General features: G+C 38.3%; 2 protein-coding genes across 2 annotated transcripts; both read right to left on the bottom strand.

The window, feature by feature from the left end:
• Positions 1-11,074: 11,074 nt before the first annotated feature.
• Positions 11,075-11,575, bottom strand: LOC138886260 (uncharacterized). The gene has a single exon (XM_070167327.1). The coding sequence runs from the start codon at positions 11,573-11,575 to the stop codon at positions 11,075-11,077; it is 501 nt and encodes a 166-aa protein (XP_070023428.1).
• Positions 11,576-21,223: 9,648 nt separating this feature from the next.
• LOC138886261 (uncharacterized) lies at positions 21,224-22,245 on the bottom strand. The gene is made up of 3 exons (XM_070167328.1): positions 22,000-22,245; positions 21,887-21,937; positions 21,224-21,799 (listed from the first exon to the last, which is right to left on the bottom strand). Exons 1-3 carry the CDS (start codon positions 22,243-22,245, stop codon positions 21,224-21,226), a joined length of 873 nt encoding a protein of 290 aa, XP_070023429.1.
• Positions 22,246-22,690: the final 445 nt, after the last annotated feature.

The raw sequence follows: 22,690 nt of genomic DNA on the forward strand, positions 1-22,690 counted from the left end.
AGCCACAGATCGGAAGATAGCTTAAACCTATGTAAAGGCTGATCAAAAGGAAGAGGAAACTAAAGAATTACATCACCTAAGTAAATCAAGAGTTTGATTATTGGACCTAGAAATATTATAGAAGTTGTGCTGGAGAACATGACAGAATCACTCTTAATATTAGATGTTCAAGAGAAATAACATAACAACCATAATTTATAATGTCTCTACAAAAAAGCCAGTTAGAAGAAGTAACAGCCTCATACGAAGTCAGTACGAAGATCCCACCGGATCATGTATGTACTAGAGGTGCGAGTATTATAATAGAAATTCAAGTTACGGACAAGAATTACACCTAGGTGGAAGGGAGGTCACGAAAGAGATAGAAGATACGATACGAGATTTTAAGGTAAGTAAGGTAAAGGTGAACAACGTATGAGATACCTAAAGGCAGAAGATCGTGAATAGTCCATACTTCGGATAGAAGGCTATAAGCACGAGAATCCAATAACCAGGAATGGTAGCGGCATCGTCAGCGGCATGTCTTCCACCTTATGGTTTCTAAGTACTGAGAGATCTAGTTAAGAGAATAGAGAAAACTTGGAGACGATGTGATGGCTCGCTTGAAATTCCAGAATAACATAAGGAAATCTATGGTTCAAGCAAGTTGAAGGAAAGTTTATATATGAATATGTATAGGTCATAAGCTAAAGTATGGTAGAACGACAAAGTTTTAAGGAAACATGAGTAAGGATGAGGAAAGGCAAGTGAAAAGGTGACGAGAATGGATAAGTCCTTAGGATTAAGTCTATAAAAACAAGAGAGATAATGGTTTCTCTAAGTTATTGAAAGTTAAGTATAGCCTTAACGAACTCAAAGGAGTCTAAGATTAATAGCATTTAGAAAAAGTGATATGCTGACATAGTAATAAAATGAGGGTATAATTGTGACAGATAAAGGATGACGTTTGGGCCTTCGTTTGAATAATGATTTAAAAAAAAAGAAAATAGAAGAAGAGAAAGAGAAAAGATTTCGTTGGCGGAACGAAATTAGGATACCCCCATAAGTTGAATCACATTGAGACACTATGAAATACGATTATGGGAATTACTTCGAATATTCCTCAATACAACGTAAGCCCTAGCGGTAGTGTAATACGTATGAAGTTTCAAGTCTTAAAGTAATGGATTATAGATCAACATTAAGGCGAATCAACAATGGTTAGATATAAGTTACAAAGTATGACATGAGATTAGGCCATGATTCTTAAGACGAATGGTAATGAACGAGCATTGAAGGATTGAGATTTATACCTAAAGGATAGGCAACAAAAGTAACTGGGAATTGGTAAGCATACCGCAGTAAAGGTAGATTGAAGCAAAAATTATGGTATACTATAACCCATGGAAATGTAGTAAAGTCATATGAATGGATAACCAGATCTATGAAATAAGATATGGCCATATTCGCAAGTTTTACAAAGTATCGAGCAAAGGACTTCAGTATACCTATAGAGGCCCAGAGAGGTATCCTATTAAGCCTTGTATATACAAAGTAAGGCCTAGAGACTAACTAAAAGATAAAAGGAAAAAGGAAAGATGAATCACATAAGTGCACCTATAAAGCTAGGGTCATATAGGCTGCATGACAGGAGGTAACAGAAGTTGCAAGATTAGGAAGATTTCGACCACAGGTCATGATATGAGCAAAAAGACTAAAGGGGGAAATACCCTAGACTTTGGACTAATTCACAGAAGCAACTACTTAAATGGCAATAAGAGTATTAAGGTATTCACAATAGCTATAAGTTACAAAAATGATAAGAACATCAGTCAACATTCGAGGACGAATGTTCCAAAGGGGGGAATGATGTTACGCCCCGCAATATTACGTCGATATTACGTTCGGCAGTATTATATTACGACAATGTTATGCTCTGCAGTAATATATTACGATGATGTTACCCTCTGCAGTAATATAATACGATGATGTTGTGTCTTGCAGTATTAGGTTATGACGGTGTTGTACCCAACGGTATTACATTACGGTGATGTTACGCTTCATAGTAATAAGTTACGACGATATTGCACCCTGCAGTAATGTACGTTGAATTTGTAATAAGGTAATTGACATCAGTCCAAGGAAAAAATTATTTGGGGATTATAAGGATTATAAGTGATGAGTAAATTTGTGAAGGTAAGAGGGTAAGTAATATCAAAGAAAATGAATTTTGTCGAAGTTTGGCATGTTGGGGTAACATACGGCCCGAGCTAAAATACCCGGTATTTATGGACTAGTGTCATACAAGGTACTACATGGCCATGATAGTAAGGTGTATAAGGTATGTGGAAAGTGAGTAATATTTTAAGTAATTTATGGTAATTTTTAAAGTATACGGGAAATAGATTAATTACCGGATAACGAAACATTACCCAGTTAACTAATAAGTGGTTAAGATTAAATCCCTCCCCAACAAAACGTGGTAGAAGGCCACTATTTGAGAAATTGACTCATATTGATTTATGAGTAGGTGGCATTATTATCCTTTTCACTTATCAAAAAAGCCAATGTCTTGGCACATATTCCTGAATATCAAGTGATGCTCTCATTAAGGTCTTCTGTTTATACTGAATTCAATATGCTATTTTGTTTGAAAATTGTAAAATGAAAGCACGTTTCTCTTCAAGGTGAAGATAATAGCTGATTTTTCTAACTACAAAAGTGAAATTTTACTATAGAAATTGTGGACAGGAAGGGTATAGGAGTAACTACTATTCCGAAATTCGTGACAACACTTCATACTGTATTAGCAACATAGGTTCTTGGTTTAGCAGAGGAGTTCGTACAAAATTATACTGTATAATAACAACGGAATTTTGCGGTTCTAAATGAGTACGGTGCAATATTTTCCAAGAATATTATACAGAGTTTTTCCTACTCCAGGTATGTTAAGGCTATCCCTTCTTTCTTTTGGTATGATCATCATGATACGAACGAAACGTGCAAATGCACAAATTCCATGAATGACTCTATTCATAGAAGTATTAGAGACATCTATTATTCTGGAATTTCCACGTGTCATAATATTTTATCATCTATTCATGGGTCTAAAAAAAATATGAAAGTTGAAAAGAGTTTACTTTATGATATTACTCAAAGGCAAAATGATCTTATAAAGCTCCGAAAGATTTTATTAACGTACTTTTCATGCATTGCATTCATGTGCATTGACCCATAACTAGATGACGTTATATACGCGTATATATGTAAATATGTGTATATGGGATATGGGTAAAGGTTACGGTGTTATATACACACCACCACCTGATTAACTGGTATATGATGATGATGTTGCCCACAATGGCTAAAATATGATTCAAACGGCGTTATATACGCGTATATATGTATGTATTCAAACGGAGTTATATATGCGTATATATGTATGTATATATATGTATATGGGATATGGAAAAGGTTATGGCGTTATATACGCACCACCACCTGATCAGCTGGTATTCGATGATGATTTTGCCCACAGTGGCCGATATGACATAATGGGATGCCCTCAGAGGTTGATGATGTTATGAAGCATGTACCTATGCACGACATGACATTCATACGCATATGCATGATGCTAAAAGTAATTTATGATTTACAAGGTTATTCAGACTTACAGGTTGAGTCATGTACTATATATTTCTTCCATGTCTCTTATGGATTTATTTATGTGCCTTACATACTCGGTACATTATTCGTACTGACGTCCCTTTTGCGTAGGGACACTGCATTTCATGCCCGCAGGTCCCGATAGACAGGTCGAGAGCCCTCCAAGTAGGCTATCAGCTCAGCAGAAGATGTTGGTGCGCTCTATTTGCTTCGGAGTTGCTCACTTGGTTAGTATGATTTAGACGTGTATTGTTTGGTATGGGGGGACTTTGTCCCGACCTTTATGATATTTATGTACTCTTAGAGGTTTGTAGACATATGTCGTGTACGTGAAAGATTGTACGGCCTTGTCGGCCTATGTTCTGAGTTTATAAATGATCATGTTGGCCTATTAGGCATGTATGTCACGTGTATATGATGATGTAATAAGAAAGATACGTTATGTTGGTACTCGGTTGAGTAAGGTACCGGGTGCCCGTCACGGCCCATCGGTTTGGGTCGTGATATTATGTATCAATAATGTAATTATACATTAGTAGGGCTATTATTGCAAAGATATGTAATTTAGCCTAAAATGTAAATGCAATTATAAAAAATGCACTAAAAATATTTAAATAATATTTTGGCATAAATAAATAATTTAGATGACTAAATCACCACAAAAATAATTTTAAGGATAATTATTGGAAATTTTATAAATGAAGAGAGAAGAAATAAATCAATTTGGAGCTTTTAAAAATTATAGAAAAATTATAAAAATGCTTATGCATGCTTATAACTGCATATATGCTATTTTGAAAGTATATATATGTATTAAAAATATATGAAAAAAAATTAGGTATCAACAACAACTTCAAAATTGAGGCAGATTAAAGTCATTAAGCCCTAAAGACATGATTTTATGTGACTTTGTATACAAGCAGTTTCATATGCAATGCGCCACTTTAAACCTATAGACATGATTTCCAAACAACTATACAGTTTAGGAGTATTTGGTATTGCATGCTGATTATTTAGATTACAGGTTATAAGTAATTAAACCTATATACATGATCTCTAAGTGATTTATGCAATAGGGGGCAATGAAAACCATTGGAAATACTCAAAACTAATCGTGTTTGATATAATGGGCATGTTTTCTAAGCGAGTAGCAGTATTTTATAGCTAGGTTTCAACAATTGGCAGATTTATCAATTATTCCTATAGACATGCTATCTAAGTGAGCGATAGATACAACAACAACTTATTTAATCAATTAAGCCATAGGAACATGATATATAGGTAAAATCAGTAGAACATAAGATAGTATAATCTTATAGGCATGGTATCTAATGGATATGTTGCAGTTATGCAAATCGAAGGAATGGTTATTGACATTTGTTTCCTATAGGCATGTTGTCTAGTAACACATAGCAGTAGACATAGGAATAAATAAAGCACTTAAGCTCATGCTTTGATAGTAGCTAAGTTGTGTGAGTGTGTGATTTCCCTAATGGCATGAGTCATACTATTGTTCCTAGAAATTGAATAGCATTTATGGCAGGTTGGATAATATAACATGTAGATCATATGAACCCTATAGGCATGTTTTCTACCATTTCATGCTAACATTAGAGTATGCTCATTTCCCCAATTTCACTAACACCCCAATTGTTTATTATAAAATTAATATAGAGCAACTGATAAATATAAATACAATTATTACACAAGAAATAATAGTAGGTCAATTACAGGCCCACAAGGAGCTACTCAATATTGCCTGGGCCTTCAACAAACTCTTTCTTCGCAAATAGCATGTCCAGATCCAAACAGGGGGCTATGCCCATCAGCACGGCTCAAAAACCATAAAAGAACTCAAGCCAAACCAAACAGTCATAATTGACCATATAACCCAAATATTGAATTACACAAAAGTCACTTAAACAACCTTGTTTGGTAGATTCAGCAGATAGGATGACGAAAGAAACTGAGTGTCAAAGATAGCTCAAGTCCTAGTAGTAAAGAGAGTGACCAAAATACCCCAAATCCTAGTGTGTCAGAGTTCACAAGAGTCTTAAATGGATCCCGAGAAGTGCTCACACTAGGGAGGTCAATAGAGAGAGTTTTGGTGGCCTTGGCTTTCAGCCGGCCAAGGATGGTAGATTCAGAATAGTGAAGGTAACAAATGAGAGTAAGAGAAAAATGATCAAATGATAAAATTTGAAGAGGTGCACTTTAGAAGTAGACATCACGGGGGTGATTAAACAAAGAACATATAAGCAAAGATAATCAACAAAACTCAGAGAACAGGTTGATAGCACAACTTCAAACACTTAGCATATTAGGCGGAAAATATTTTGTAAGAGACAGGGCATCAAGATTTCTGAGATTACAAGATTGACATACAAAGGTGCATAACACCAAACGAGTCCAAAGTAGAGCATTAACTTAAAGGTTTTAAAGCCTAAGGGTCCAAATTATGCTAGACATCCATCAAAATATCATAAAGACAGACATACTTATATTATGAAACAAAACAATATCAAACATGGTAAGGAAACACAAGTTAAGATAGCTACTCTAAAAGTCCCAACTGATCACTAGGGGATATAGGATTAAGCAAACCAAAGACATAATGAGTGACAAAACAGCATAGGATCAGGTCATTCACTAGAACATATTACAGATGTAAGTCAGTGATTACAGGAATTCAGAACAAAGTAGGGAAGCATACTCATGCCAAGAAGCAAATGTGAACACATTAGGCTAAACGAACTTAAGAAAGTCCAAATTATTCAAGTTAAGCATAAACATGTCTCAAAACTGGCAGTTTTAGGTAAAATCAAATGTTAAAGAGGTTCAGATCACAAAACAAGTTCAATGCTAATAAGGTTGCTTATAGAGATAGCTCAGAAACACATTAGGTCATGAATTTCAGAGGTATGAATATGCAAATCATGAACACAAAACAACAAAATTGTAAAAGCCAAGAGACTTACCAATTATCGCATGAATAAACAGACAACAAGAAAGAACAAACTCCACAATACTATGAATATCAACAAAGAGCAATAGAACCCAGAATCTTAGTGCATCAGAGTTCCCAAAGGCTTCAAATGAACCTGGGGCAGTGCTTGCACCAAGAAAAATTGGAAATCAAATTTCGGTGGCCTTGGCTTTTAGCTGGCCAAGAACCAAAGTATAGAACAAGAGAATGAGAGAATGATAGACAAATAGCTTCGATTTTTTAGTGAATCTCGTGAAAAAAAAAGGTTTGTTTCAAAGGGGAATGGGGAGGGATTTATGTAGTAGTTAAATCAGACGAGTAAATAAGGAAATAAGTCAATCAAACATAAACAAAGAAAGGAAAAATGTACATGCAATCATAAAGCAACCAGTAAATGAAACAAATTGAAAATCAAACCCTAATTAGGGTTCAACATTTGAAAATCAGTCTACTGGTATGAGAAATCAACTATTCTTCCGTGTATATGGACGAGATATTGTCCAGATCTTAGCAATTGAAGTTGAACGAGCTGGAATATGAGATATGTTACTTGCCAAGTTTTAGGCAAGTACTAAGTAACACCATAGACTTGCAAGTAATATTGAGGTAACACATAAAAGGTAAGAAAATCATAGAAGGAATCCATGATCGAGACGGATTCGGAGAAGATTGAGAGGGCGGCTAGGGTTTTTGGAAGAGGGAGGATTGTTTAGAGGCGACTGATGGAGGGTAATAGGGATTAGAGTGTGGGTGTGGGGATATAAGGAGAGTGGGGGTTTAATTCGGGTCGTTGATCATTTGAGATCAACGGCCAAGATTAAGAGGAAGGTGAGCAGGTCATTACAAACGGGTTGTGCCCGGATTTTTAAAGGGTCGTTTGGGCAGCGATTATAAAAAATGTAAGATATTATTTTGACCTTGAATAAAATGACAAATGCGATAAAATTGTAAAATATAGGCTATTATTGTAAGGTTGTGCAAATAGCTTAAAAATACTAATATAATTATACAAAATGAAGTAAAAATATTTGAAACATATATTATAGATGCAAAATAATAATTTTAGGTAATTAAGTCATCACAAAATAATTTGAAGGGGTAATTAATAAATATAAAAGCAATTTAAATGCAAGAAAATCAATTCTAAAGCTCTAAAAATTATGAAAAATTATAGAAAATTCTTGTATAGATTTTATAAACTAAGTAATGATGTAAAAATGATGTTTTGAAAGTATATATACTATTTGAGAAAATATGAGGCCAAAATTGGGTATCAACACATCCAGGACCCCGTACAATCATACCAACAAGTTCCATAACATAACACGGACCTGCTCGAGGCCTCAAATAACATCAAACAACATCAAAACTCTGAATTGCACCTCAAATCAAATTTAATGAACTTATGAACTTTCAACTTTAACAACTCACGCCGAATTATATTAGATCAATCCGGAATAATGTCACGATCCAAAACCCAACCTATCATGATGGCTCCTATCATGGTACTAGGAATGCCAACTACTCAAACGTTTCCAACACTTTTAATCCTGAATTATGCTAAAACAGTTTAAATAAATGAAAATCTCAAGAAACGGGATAGAATATCATGACATAATACATAATGTTTTTCTAAAAATGGAGTGTCACTAAGTATATGAGCATCAGCATAATGACATAGTCTGATACATTGTCTTGAAAGTAGAACTGAATAAATAAACTGAAAGATAGGGGAGGAGAGTCAAGGTCTGCAGACGCCAAGCAGCTACCTCGATGGTCCCTGAATGTTCAAACTCTTTGAATCAACAACCGTCGTTATCGGAAATACCTGGATCTGCACACGAGGTACAGGATTTAGCGCAAGTACAACCAACTCAATAAGTAACAAATATAACTTTTGGACTGAAAGTTGTGAAAATTTTGAATATTACAACCCGCTTACAGCACTAATATTACGGAAATTTACAGAAAATATGACAGTGATATCTCAGAAATTCATAATTTACAGGTAAAGGTACAAGAATTTTGACATGCTTTCATATTTTGCAATAAAAACTCAACACATAACAGGGCAGGTCCAGCCCAAGGCAGATCCTGCCCAAATACAAATAAACCAGCGAAGATCCAACCCAAATGCAAATAAATCAAGGCAGATCCAGCCCAAATGTAAATAATTGCTAATAACTGCGCCCACTATGGATATGTAGAATCTGGAGGGGTCGATCCAGCCCAAGCGCTATAATAAGCCAAATCCTGGCATGAATCAATCTAGCATGCTGCGAAATTCGGCCTGATCCCATAAATATCACTCACAACAGGACCTCAGCCTCGCTCAGTCACTAATCTCTCCAGTCTCTCAGGCTCACAAGTATCAGGATAATCAGCCCAAACAACAAGGATATGATGTATCAATAGGGACAACAGAGACTGATATATGTTATTCAATTAATAGTTGTGACTGAGTACAAAATGGCAGATTAAGCAAATAATTAAACATGTAACACAACCTCTGTGGGTCGCAACAGTACTGACATGTATCCTAAGCGGGATTTCTAACATGACTGACAGCTCAATTGCTCGAACACATGGTGATAATATGGGTAACAACAAGATTATTAGCCTATACAATTCCATGGAATCGACACAGTCAAAATTCTCACGGTGCACACCCATACGCCCGTCACCTAGCACGTGTGTCACCTAAACACTAATCACATTACACGTAATTAGGGGTTTCATAACCTCAAAACCAAGTTTAGAAATGTTACTTACCCAAAACTATGCAAATCCCTACTCCGACAAGTCCTTGCCTCGCGAAATGACTTCCAAATGCCTCGAATCTAGCCATAAATAGTTCAATACAATCAACATGAGCTAAAGGAATAATTTCTATAAGAATATAGTAAGTTCTTAATCAAAACTCAAAAAGTCAACTCAAAAGTAGGACCTCAGGCTCACATCTCGGAATCCAATAAAAGTTACAACATTCGGAAGCCCATTCCACCACGAGTCAACCATGCAAAATTTACCAAAATCCGACACTAAATCATCACTCAAATCCAAAAATTAAACTCTACAAATGCCTAGCCTCAAACTCCCAAAATTACACCTAAAAACACATAAATAAGTTGGGAAATTCAATGGGGGAGCATAATTATTGAATAAAAATAACCATGAATGAGTTACCTCAAGAGTTCCGTTGAAATCCCTCTAACAAATCTCCTAAGCCCGAGCTTGAAATGTCCAAAATGATGAAAATCACGAAACCCTCGAATTTAATGTTCTGTCAAGGGGCCTCATACCTACGCCCTACTTGTCCGCACTTATGGTCTCGCTTCTAGGGATTCTCCTTTCGCTTATGCGATCTATGACCCCTCGCCCACTTCTGCATCTGCGTTCCTTCATGCGTAGATGCATCTGCATATGCGGATTTACTCTCGCACCTGCACCTGCACCTGCACCACCAGGCCTCCTCTCTCAATCTCTCACCTGCGACACCTCTCTATATCTACGACATTGCAGGTGCGGACAAAGCCTTCGGACCTGCATAATTCCGCTATTCAGACCACCCTTGCACCTGCGCCACTCCATCCACACCTGCGGCATCGCACCTGCGGCCTAACCCCTCACAAGTTTGATTACACCAGAAGGCAAGATTTTTCCAGCAATGCTTCAAGTCTAAATTTTTATCCGTTAACCACCCGGAATCCACCCGAGGCCCCTGGGACTTCAACAAAATATATCAACAAGCCCTAAAATATGATATGAACTTAGTCGAGACTTCAAATCATATCAAAGAACAATAAAACCACAAATCGCATATCGATTCAAGCCTAATGAACTTTTGAACTTCTAACTTCTATATTTGATGTCGAAACCTATCAAATCACGTTTGCTTGACCTCAAATTTTGTACACAAGTCACAAATGAAACAATGGACCTACTCCAACTTTCGAAACCCCAATCCAAGCCTGGTGACCACAAAGTCAACTCTTGGTCAAACATCTAAATTTCCAACATTCGCCATTTCAAGCATGATTCAACTACGGACTACCAAATCACTATCCGAACATGCCCCTGAGTCCAAAATCACCTAATAGAGCTAACAGAAACATCAAAACTCCATTCCGGAGCCATTTATAGACAAGTTAACATCCGGTCAACCTTTTCAACTTAAGCTTCCAACCTTGATACTAAGTGTCTCAACTCATTCCAAAACCTCTCCGAACCCGAACCAACTACCCCAGCAAGTCACATAGCAACTATTAACCATAAAATGAGCAGTAATTAGGGGAACGGGTCTACAACTCTCAAAACGACCGACCAAATCGTTACATCCTCCCTTCTTAAATAAACGTTTGTCCTCGAATGGGTTTAGAAACATACCTGGAGTCTCAAACTCCACTGCACCTTCATTGAAGCTATGTTTTTTAACTTCAACTTTCAAACATGCCAACCCAAAATTGTCACCGGCTCCATATCATAAGTCAAATCACCATCCAATTGAATCGTGCTGAAATCCAAAACATGAGACGGATCACCGACATACTTCCGAAGCAGAGAAACATGAAATACTAGATGAACATTCAACATGCTAGGCGGTAAGGCAAGCTTGTAAGCCACCTCTGCAATCCTCTGAAGCACCTCAAATGGCCTAATATACCGAGGGCTTAACTTGTCCTTCTTCCCGAACCTCATAATACCCTTCATGGGTGAAACCTTGAGCAGTACCTTCTCCCTAACCATGTAAAAAATATCACGAAGCTTCTGATCGGTATAACTCTTCTGTCTAGACTGCGCCATACGAAGCCGATCCTGAATCAATTTAACCTTGTCCAAAGCATATTGAACCAAGTCAGTGCCCAATAGCTTAGCCTCATCCGGCTCAAACCAACCCACTGGAGACCGACACAGCCTCCCACACAAAGCCACATATGGAGCCATCTGAATGCTTGATTGGTAGCTATTGTTGTAGGTAAACTCTGTGGGCGGCAGGAACTAATCCCAAGGACTCCTGAAATCTATGACACAAACGCGTAGCATATCCTCCAATATTTGGATAGTGCGCTCAGACTGCCCATCTGTCTGAAGGTGAAATGTTGTACTCAACTCAACATGTGTGCCCAACTCTCGCTGCATGACTCTCTATAACTTCGATGTAAATTGCATGTTCTAAAATGATGAACACTGGAAAACCATGAAGGCGAACAATCTCGAGGATGTAAATTTCCGCCAACCACTCAGATGAATAAGTTGTCCAACTAGAATGAAGTGCATAGACTTAGTCAGTCAATCCACAATTACCTAAAAACATCAAACTTCATTGAAGTCCGTGGAAGCACAACTACAAAATCCATGATGATACGTTGCCATTTCCACTCCGAAATGTCAAGCCGCTAAAGCAATCTACACGGACTCTGATGTTCATACTTCGCCTGCTGATAGTTTAGGCACCGAGCTACAAACCCCACTATATCCTTCTTCATTCCCCTCCACCAATAATGCTGCCTCAAGTCCTGGTACATCCTCGCGACACCCGGATGAATGGAATATCACGAATTATGGGCCTCTTCAAGAATCAACTCTCGTAGCTCATCAACAGTAGGAACACAAATCTGACCCTGCATCCTCAACACCCCATCATCCCCAATATTAACATCCTTGGCATCACCGTGCTGAACCATTTCCTTAAGGACAAGCAAATGGGGATCATCACACTAGCGCTCTCTAATGCGATTATATAAGGAAGACCGAGAAACAACACAAGCTAGAACCTGATAGGGCACCAAAACATCTACCCTCACAAACTAGTTGGCTAAGGCCTGAACATCAACTACAAGAAGTCTCTCACCAACAGGAATAAATACAAGGCTGCCTATACTCATCGACTTTCTACTCAAGTCATCGACCACCACATTGGCCTTTCCAGGATGATACATAATAGTGATATCATAGTCTCTTAGCATCTCCATCCATCTCCGCTGCCTCGAATTTAGATACTTTTGTTTAAACAAATGCTGGAGACTCCAATGATCTATAAATACCTCACGAGAGATACCATAGAGATAGTGCCTCCAAATCTCCAATGCATGAACAATGGAGCCAACTCCAAATCATCAACAGGGTAGTTCTTCTCATGGGGATTCAATTAATGCAAATCATAAGAAAATACTCTACCCCCTGTATCAAGAAACACCCAATACCGATCCGAGAAGCATCATAATACACTGTATAAGATCCTGACGGTGAAGGCAAAACTAGAACTGGAGTTGTAGTTGTAGTCAACGTAATCTTGAGCTTCTGAAAGCTCTCCTCACACTCATCCGATCACCTGAAAGAAGCACCCTTCTAGGTCAATTTTGTCAAAGGCGATGCAATAGATGAGAAACCCTCAAATAATAACCGGCCAAGCCGAAAAAGCTCTGAATATTAGTAGTTGAGAATGGTCCAGCCAACTCTAAACCGCCTCTATCTTCTTCGAAGCCACCTTAATGCACTCATTGGATAACACGTTCCCCAAGAACGCCACCTACCTAAGCAAAAACGCATAATTGGAGAACTTGGCATAAAGCTTCTCTCCCTCAGTCGCTGTAGTACAATCCTCAAATGTTGGGCATGTTTCTCTGGGCTACGTGAGTACACCAGGATATCATCAATGAATACTATGACAAACAAGTCAAGATAAGGATGAAATATTGTTCATCAAATGCATGAATGCTGCTTGGGCATTGGTCAGCCCAATAGACATCACAAGGAACTTATAATGATCGTAACTGGTCATGAATGTTGTCTTTAGAATATCTGAGTCCCAAATCTTCTATTGGTGCTCAAATCAATCTTAGAGAATACCCTCGCTCCTTGAAGCTGGTCAAATAGATCATCAATGCGCAACAAAGGATACTTGTTCTTTATTGTAACTTTGTTAAACTACCTATAGTCGATGCACATCCGCATAGTACAATCCTTCTTCTTTACAAAGAGAACCAGTGTACCCCAAGGCAACACACTAGGCCTAATTAACCCATTATCAAGAAGTTCCTGAAGCTGCTCTTTCAACTCCATCAACTCAGTTGGTTCCATACAATACGAAGGAATAGAAATGGGTTGAGTGCCCGATAGCAAGTCAATACCAATATTAATATCCATGTCAGGAGGCATGCCCGACAGGTCTGCAGGAAACACATTCGGATAGTCTCACACCACCAGAACATAATCAATAGTAAGAGTACTAACACCAACATCCCTCACAAAGGCCAAATAAGACAAACACCTATTCACAGCCATCCGTTGGGCCTTCAGATAAGAAATCACCCTATTGGGAACATAATATAGAGAACCTTCCCACTCGATCTTCGGCAACCCCGGCATCGCTAACGTCACGATCTTAGTGTGACAATCTAGAATAGCATGACATGGAGACAACCAATCCATACCCAAGATCACGTCAAAATCAACCATATGAAGCAATAAAAGATCAACTTTAGTCTCCAATCCCCCAGTAGTCACTACACATGACTGATACACACGTTACACAACTATAATATTGTCCACTAGCATAGACACATGAACAAATGAAACTAAGTACTCATAGGGCAAATCCAAATAATGAACAAAATACGATGACACATACGAATACGTGGAACCCAAGTAAAATAATACAGAGGCATCCATATGGCATACCGAGACAATACTTGTGATCACTGTTTCTGAAGCAACACCATCTGGCTTGGCAGGATTAGCATAGAATCAGGCCTGACCGCCACAAGATCGGTCTCCCCCTCTAGGGTGACCCCTAGCTAACTGAGCCCCACCCTAAGCTGGTTGGGCGGGTGGTGAAGTAACTGGTGCTGATGTCACAACCCAAAACCAATCCGTTGTGATGGCGCCTATCATGGAACTAGGAAAGCCAACTACTCAACCATTTCAATACAACAATAGCTTTGAAAAATACGGAAGCAGTCAAATTTAAGAAAAATATTTTTAAAAGCAGAATAAAATTCGCAACTCAACACAAAATCTCTCACAAAACGGGGGTGTCATAGACTATATGAGCATCTATACAGGGATATAGTCTAATACAATGTCTAGAGAATAAGAACTAAAACATAAATGACAATAAGGAGGGAGAGTCAAGGTCTTCTAACGCCAAACGACTACCTCGATAATCTCCGAAGATCCGGACTACGCAACTCAACAACCGCCGCGACCGGAAGCACCTGGATTGGCACACGAGGTGCAGGGTGTAGCATGCATACAACCAACTCATTAACTAACAAATCTAATCTTTGGACTGAAAGAAGTGACGAACTCAACCGGTATAGTTCAATATAGAAATAATAGTACAGAAATGTAAACATACTTCCAAGTTCAACAATTATTTTCAATACAATAAGAATGATCAATTCTAAATGATATGAAGAATATAACTTCTCTACTTCTACATGCCAATGCACATGCTGTATGTGATGCACCATACTGAAAGCCTCGTATGCTCACACTCTCGAAATGCTCAATCACTCAGTACTGTATATGGCTAATCCGACCCAGGGAAGATCTATCCCAAAAATATATACATTAAATTAAAGTCAGTCACTTAGTACTGGGTAGGGGTAGTCCAGCCCATGGGGAAGATCCATCCCCAGGTATAAATGCTTCGGACAAGATCCATGTCCGGGGAAGATCCGACCCTCAACATAAATCAACCGCGCTCACAGGGGGTATGTGTAGACTCCGAAGGGGCTCCTTCAGCCCAAGCGCTATTATAAGCTAGATCCCATAAATGTCACTCATAATCAGGCCCTCGGCTTCACTCAGTCATCAATCTCTCTAGTCTCTCTCTCACGAGCTCATAATGTCATGAAATTAGCCTTAAATTGTTGATATAATGTATCAATAAATAGAAATAGAGGCTGAGATATGATATATAATAAATGATTTTTACTGAGTACAAAATTTCAATGAAATCAATAAGTCAACAGTAAGAAACGACCACTATGGGTCCCAACAGTATCATCATATAGCCTAGACATGATCTCTAGCATGATTGACGGGTCAATTACTTTATCACATGATAAAAACACGGATATCAACAAGATAAATCCACTGTACAGATCCATGGAATCGACCAAGTCACAGTTCTCACGGTGCGCACCCACACGCCCATCATTTTGCCTGTGCGTCACCTCAACACCAATCACATAACACATAATTCGGGGTTTCAAAAACTCAGAGCCAAGTTTAGAAGTATTACTTACCTCAATCCGAGCGAATCTCTACTCCAAGACACCTTTGCCTTGCAAATCGGCCTCTGAAAGTCCGAAATCTAGCCACAAACAGTACGATACAATCAATACGGGCTAACGTAATCAATTCAACAAGAGAATATGAAGTTATTAATCAAAAGCCAAAAGTTTGCCCAAAGCCAGCCCCCGGGCCCACGTCTCAAAATCTGACAAAAGTCAGAAAACCCGAAAGCCCTCAACCATGAGTCCAACCATACAAAATTTACCAAAATTCAACACCAAATTGTCACCCAAATCCCCAAATCAAACTCTAAAAATATCTAGCCTCAAACCCCCAATTTTCACCTCAAAACCACACAATCTAGGTGGGAAAATCAATGGGGAAACAAGATTATTGATCAAAAATGAGCACAACGGATTTACCTCATAATCCCCTCGATAACCCTCTCAAAATCGCCTTAGACCACCTTGAAATGTCCAAAATGAAGAAAAATCTCAAACCTTTGAATTTATATGTTCTGCCTAGTCATTCCACTTCTGCGGACACTTAGCCGCTTCTGTGGCACCGCTTTTGCAGTCCATCATACGCATCTGCAGATATAACCTTATGCGACCAACCGCTTCTGTGGTCAAAATACTGCTTTTGCGGGTGCACATCTGCGTGAACCATCTGCTTCTGTGGACCAATGGCTCCCAAGTCGATTCCGCTTCTGCGATCTTCCATGCGCAGGCGCGAGTTCGCACCGACAAAATTCTTTCACATCTACGCTCCACAGTCCACCAACCCAATCTCCGCTTCTGCGCATCCCAGCTCGCACTTGCGACCAATGTTCCGCAAGTGTATTGCATCAGAAAGCTTCAACTTCAGCAGTCTTCCAAAATCAAAAATCGATCCATTAACCATCCGAGGACCTTAACCAAACATACCAACAAGTCCCAAAATATCATGCGAACTTAGTCGAGCCCTCAAATCACCTCAAACAATGCCAAAAACACGAATCGCACCCCAAATCAAGCCTATTGAAACTATGAAATTTCAACTTCTACAAACGAAGCCGAAACCTATCAAATCACGTATGAATGACCTCAAATTTTGCACACAAGTCACAAATGACACCACGGACCTACTCCAACTTTCAGAATCCCAATTTGGCCCCGATATTAAAAAGTCCACTCTTGCTCAAACATTCCAAATTTCCAGCTTTCGCCATTTCAAGCCTAATTCAACTATAGACCTCCGAATCACAATCCGGACACGCTCCTAAGTCCAATATCACCCAACAAAGATAACCTTGAGACTAAGTGTCTCAATTCAACCTTTTACACATGGGTTAACATACGGTCAACCTTTTCAACTTAAGCTTCTAACCTTGAGACTAAGTGTCTCAATTTATTCTGAAATCCCTCTGGACCCGAACCGACTAACCCTATATGTCATAAAGGAATTGTAATGCACAAAATGAGAAGTAAATGGGGGACCGGGGCTTCATCTTTCCAAATGACCGGCCGGGTCATTACATCCTTCCCCTCTTAAACAAACATTCATCCTCGAATGAGTCTAGAAACATATCTGGAGTATCAAATAGGTATGGACCTACGGTCAAACTTACGAATTCTTTTATACCTTTAAATTACTAGTTTTCAACAAATTATGTTAAATCAATTTAGGGACTTTTGAATTCGATTCCTGGCATGCACATAAATCCTAAATCACGATACCGACCCACCGAAACTGTCAAAATACCGATCCAAGTCTATTTACACAAAATATTAATTATAGTCAACTTTGAGTTTTTAAAGCTAAATTTTACTTTTTCACAGATTTTTAAATAAAAAATTTTCGAAAAAAAACACAGACTGCCGCACATAAATTGAGAAAGGCTAAATAGAGCTATTCGAGGTCTTAGAACATAGAAATGAAGGCTGAAAATGACCTATCGACTCTAACAGAAGGATAACTCTTAGACCTCAACTTCCACCGACTCCTCCCCATAATTCAAATCCTTGTCCAATATGAATGAGCTGAAATTTAACACATGAGGCGAATCACCATGATACTTCCGGAGCATGGAAACATGGAACACCGGGTGAATTACGGATAAGCTGGGTGGCAATGCAATTTTGTAGTCCATTTCACCAATTCTCTTAAGGATCTCAAAAGGACCAATGTACCTAGGGTTCAACTTACCCTTCCTCCTGAGCCTCATCACACCCTTCATGGGTGAAACTCTTAGCAATATCCTCTCTCCGACCATGAATACTACATCACGGGCCCTTCGATCAGCATAACTCTTTTTCCTAGACTAGGTTGTACAAAGCCGATCCTGAATCAACTTGGCTTTCTCCAAGGCATAACGAATTAAGTTAGTACCTAATACCAAACCAATTGTAGAATGAAACCTCCTCCAATATAAAGCCTCATAAGGAGTCATCTGAATACTCCATTGGTAGTTGTTGTTGTAGGTAAATTCTGCAAGAGGTAAGAACTGATCCCATGAGCCCCCGAAATCCATAACATAGGTGCGTAGCATATCCTCCAAGATCTGAATGGTGCGCTCGGACTGCATGTCCGCCTAAGGGTGAAATGTTATACTCAACTCAATGTCACGACCCAAATCCACTAGTCGTGATGGCACCTAATTCAATCTGCTAGGTAAGACAACTAATAACTAGCAAATTTCAATAATATTAACAAGTCAATTAAATAGAATAAATTATCTAGATCTATTACATTTCCCAAGGATTGGTAGTACAAATCATGAGCTTCTAAGAATAGAATTTACAAAAGCTGATATGAAGTAAATAGATCTTTTGTTTGAAAAATACATAAACAGAGTTTTATAATCTAAGGCTACCATGATCAAGAGGAAGCTACAACAAGAATGCAGGTACACCTTCAATGCTAACTCCTGCCATGCACAACAACATCGGCATCCGAAATCTGCACGCAATGTGCAGAAAGTATAGTATCAGTACAACCGACCCCATATACTCAATAAGTAACAAACATAACCTTAGGTTGAAAGGAGTGACGAGCTGGAATATAGGTCGGGTCCAACACCAATAACCAATAGCAGTTCATAATAGTGTAAAGCAAGTAAATAAATAAGTAGCTCGGAGATAAAATGCTTAGCCTTTTCACAGGTTTTAGAAACAGTTCCGCTTTTTAGGTATATCAGTAAAAATCCAAATCCTTTACCGAAATCGCCAAAAATATGAGTAAGTTTGAGAACTGTAACTTTTTGGCGAAATGACTTCTTGGCCACTGAAACTTGTAGGGCTTTTGAAAGCCGATATATAAACTTTTGTCTTTCCCATCTAAACACTCAAACTCCTGAAACCTATAACTAATAAACACAATTGACCGTTGACCCATCCCATGTGGCGTCAGTTGGTCCGAGTCAGCCCCCTGCATGAATGTCACGACTTTTAGTAGCGTGAGAGACCCCCTTCCCAACGGTCAAAAATAGGGCCTATTTAAGTGGGGTCTTATTCTTTCAATTGGATACACATTATCCCTCTTTTATTTGCATTTGAAGCTTCATTTTGCCTATTTCTTAAAATCTGAAGCTTTCTTTAATTATTTTTTTTTTCCAGATTGTGATAATGAATCAAAGTCCTGTATTTTGTAATTGTGGAGTTGAAGCTCATATTTGCATCACTTAGAAGCCAACAAATCCAGGAAGGAGGTTTTATGGGTGCTCAAACTATGGTCGAGCAAATTTTTGTAATTTTTTTAGGTGGTTTGACCCACCTTTTCCAGATCACTAAACAGGTGATTTCAGGGCTGTTATCAAGAATTAAAGAGAGAGATTGACTACAGCATAGGAAGAGGGTGAAGATCATTATAACTTTAGTTGTTGTAGTAGCACTAATAATTGTAATTTTCTTCTTAGTGTAGTTAGCACTAACTTCATAACCCTATGTGCAATGATAATGATAGTGATAATGACAGAATGAATGATATATTTTTTGTGGAATGAAAAGCAATTTTAACATAAACAAGCACACATATATAAACAACCAGGTTCGATCAGCCTTCTTGGTGGACAAAATTAGCACTGAACTTCTGTCTAGTAGCAGAAATAGTTTAAACATTGTTCCAAAAGAAAAGTCATAGTTAAACAGACTTAAGTTAACCTAAAAATTAAGTTTTGCAACTAACAGACTTAAGTTATCACAAAAACAAACATTCAGTCAGCTTCAAGGTTGAGATTGGTTGATGTTTTGCTGAGATTGGCTCAAGTTTGGACATGGAGACTGGCTTGGCTGAGATGAAGAATAGACTTGAGGTTGGCTAAGGCTTGCTTGAGTTTGTCTTCTCCTCAACTGTTGTTGAAGTTGCCTTTGTGATATTGCATTTCTTCCTTGCCACCTTAGTCCAGGTGCACTGTATCCAAGATCGATATTAGTCTGCCCAGCATCCACTACTTTTGTATGATCAGAATGTACCCTATCTTTTGCTCCACACTGCATAGGAATTCAAATTAGTACCCCAAATAACTAATATATAAATAAAAATTCAAATCCTTAATGATCTTACCCTTTCTATCACTGTTCCTATATCACTAAACAATATACCAAATCCAGTTGTTCTTGGTCTTCCTCGTAGTCCACTACCTCTTGGCCTTCCTCTAACACTAGCTATAATATCCTCAGAAGTTCTTGATCTCATACTTCCAGTATCCTGGTGTAAGATAAAGTACTATCTTGTAATTTAAAAAATTTGGTCCTAATACAGATTAACTAAATTAACTAAAATGAACACTTATAGATGCACTTGCAATAGCTGATGGTTGAGTATTTCTGGCCCTGGCAGTTCCAGAATCACTTGTAGGACCTGATTGTTGAGTTGTTGTTTGAGCAGCCTGTGATGGTTGAGTAGCACCAGCATTACTGGTTCATGTTGTTCCAGATCCTTGTCCTTTCTGAAATTTCCAAAATAAAAAATGAGATATAGAAATAACCAAAGTATAAGACACAATCAGACACAAATTGAATACATTACCAGGATAGGACACCTCTTCTTATTATGGCCTACTATCTTACAATTAGAGCATGTCATTGGTGTCCCTTTCCTTGATCTCTTAACAAACTTCTTCTTAGGTTCATCTTGAGCTCTTTTTCTATTTTTCTTAGGTCTACCATGCATGTTGGTAATCATATGAGGCTCAACAGTTGGATTCTGTGTTGATGGCCGCATCTCTATGTTGGTTACTGATTGTATGTAACAACTAAAAGCCTTCAGGTATGTTTCTTTCTTATACCAGTGGGTTACATAGTCAGCAGGCTCAAATCTCTTAAAAAATATTGCAGATATTGCATGGGAGCATGGTATTCCTTTGAGCTGTCATGATCTACATGTGCATGTATTGTTGGAGAAGTCAACAATATATTTGTAAACCCCATATTGTATCTCATACCCAGTATCCCCATTCCATTTAAAATCATACTTAACAGCATATTGAGATTGTTTCTCTATGTACCTCATTGCCATAGGAGATACATCAGAAATCCACCTTGTTGCAAATTCTCTCATGGTAGTCATCCTCTCCATCACCTTCACTCTAATCTCTTCTAACATGGCTATGATAGACTTGTGCCTAGCAGACAAGATCCAACTGTTAAAAGTCTCACACATGTTGTTCTCCACAGAATCATATTTACTCCAATCTTTGAAGAATGCTCTACACCAACATTGTTTTGGGTATCTCAGCAAGTCCTCAATGATCTTACTATCACCTAATTCTGCCAGCTCATCTATCTTAGCCTTCAAATATGCTTCAAATGAAGACCTTGCATAGGCCCAAAACTTCTTCCTTTTTTCCTCTCCTTTCCACTTTTGTTTCCAATTACTCCATATATGTCTTGCACATATTCTGTGCTCAGCATTTGGTAACAACTCAGAAACAGATGCAACAAGTCCCTTAAGCAACAAAAAAACAATTAGAATATCAGAAACATACATAAAGTATCCAAGTAATTAAAGGAAGGACAGGGGTGTAGTATATACCTTCTGCACATCAAAAATGATGGTCAGCCCCTCACCTTGGGATTTAGTGAGCTGCAGATCATACATCAGACACCTAAAAACCATGACCATGTGTGCTTTGTCCCCTTTTCCACCACTGCCCAGGCAGCAGAATACATTTGGTTGTTACCATCTTTACCAATGCATGATATTAGCTCACCCTTACACACACCCTTCAGAAATGCTCCATCAAAGCCAATAACATTTCTACACCCTTCCAACCAACCAACTTTGCAAGCATGTAGACAAATATAGATACCCACAAACACCTTCTTACCAGGTATTGTCTCCTTGGAGGTCTTCACAACAACAGTGCTGCCAGGATTTGTAGACCTCAACATGTCAGCATAATCATATATTCTAGAAAACTCCTTCTTGTAATCACCAAGATACTAACCCATGACCTGATGTTTAGCCCTAGCACATATGGATTTTCCCACATACACACCATACTTTATCCTAATCAATTCCTGCAACTTCCTAAGCTTAATGTCAGGTTGGTTGATAATGTTGTCCTTGAAATGTTTAGCTACTCATGCTGTATTAGCCATCTTGTTTCTGGTTGCTCTAAAACACTTATGAACAGGATAGTAGCTCTTGATAATGAAATTCCCTGTGTGTCCCTCCAAACTTCCCAAAATATGCCATCTACATCTTGTTGAGTTCACACATTTTGCCCTAACCCTATGTTGTTCATTAGGCCTCAACTTAATTTGAACTCTTCTTTGTATAGCATAATCTTGCAAAGCAGATTTGAACTGTTTCACATTTTCAAACACCATTTCC

This window comes from Nicotiana sylvestris, chromosome 2, assembly GCF_000393655.2.
Source record: "Nicotiana sylvestris chromosome 2, ASM39365v2, whole genome shotgun sequence".
In the NCBI taxonomy this organism is placed as follows: domain Eukaryota; kingdom Viridiplantae; phylum Streptophyta; class Magnoliopsida; order Solanales; family Solanaceae; genus Nicotiana; species Nicotiana sylvestris.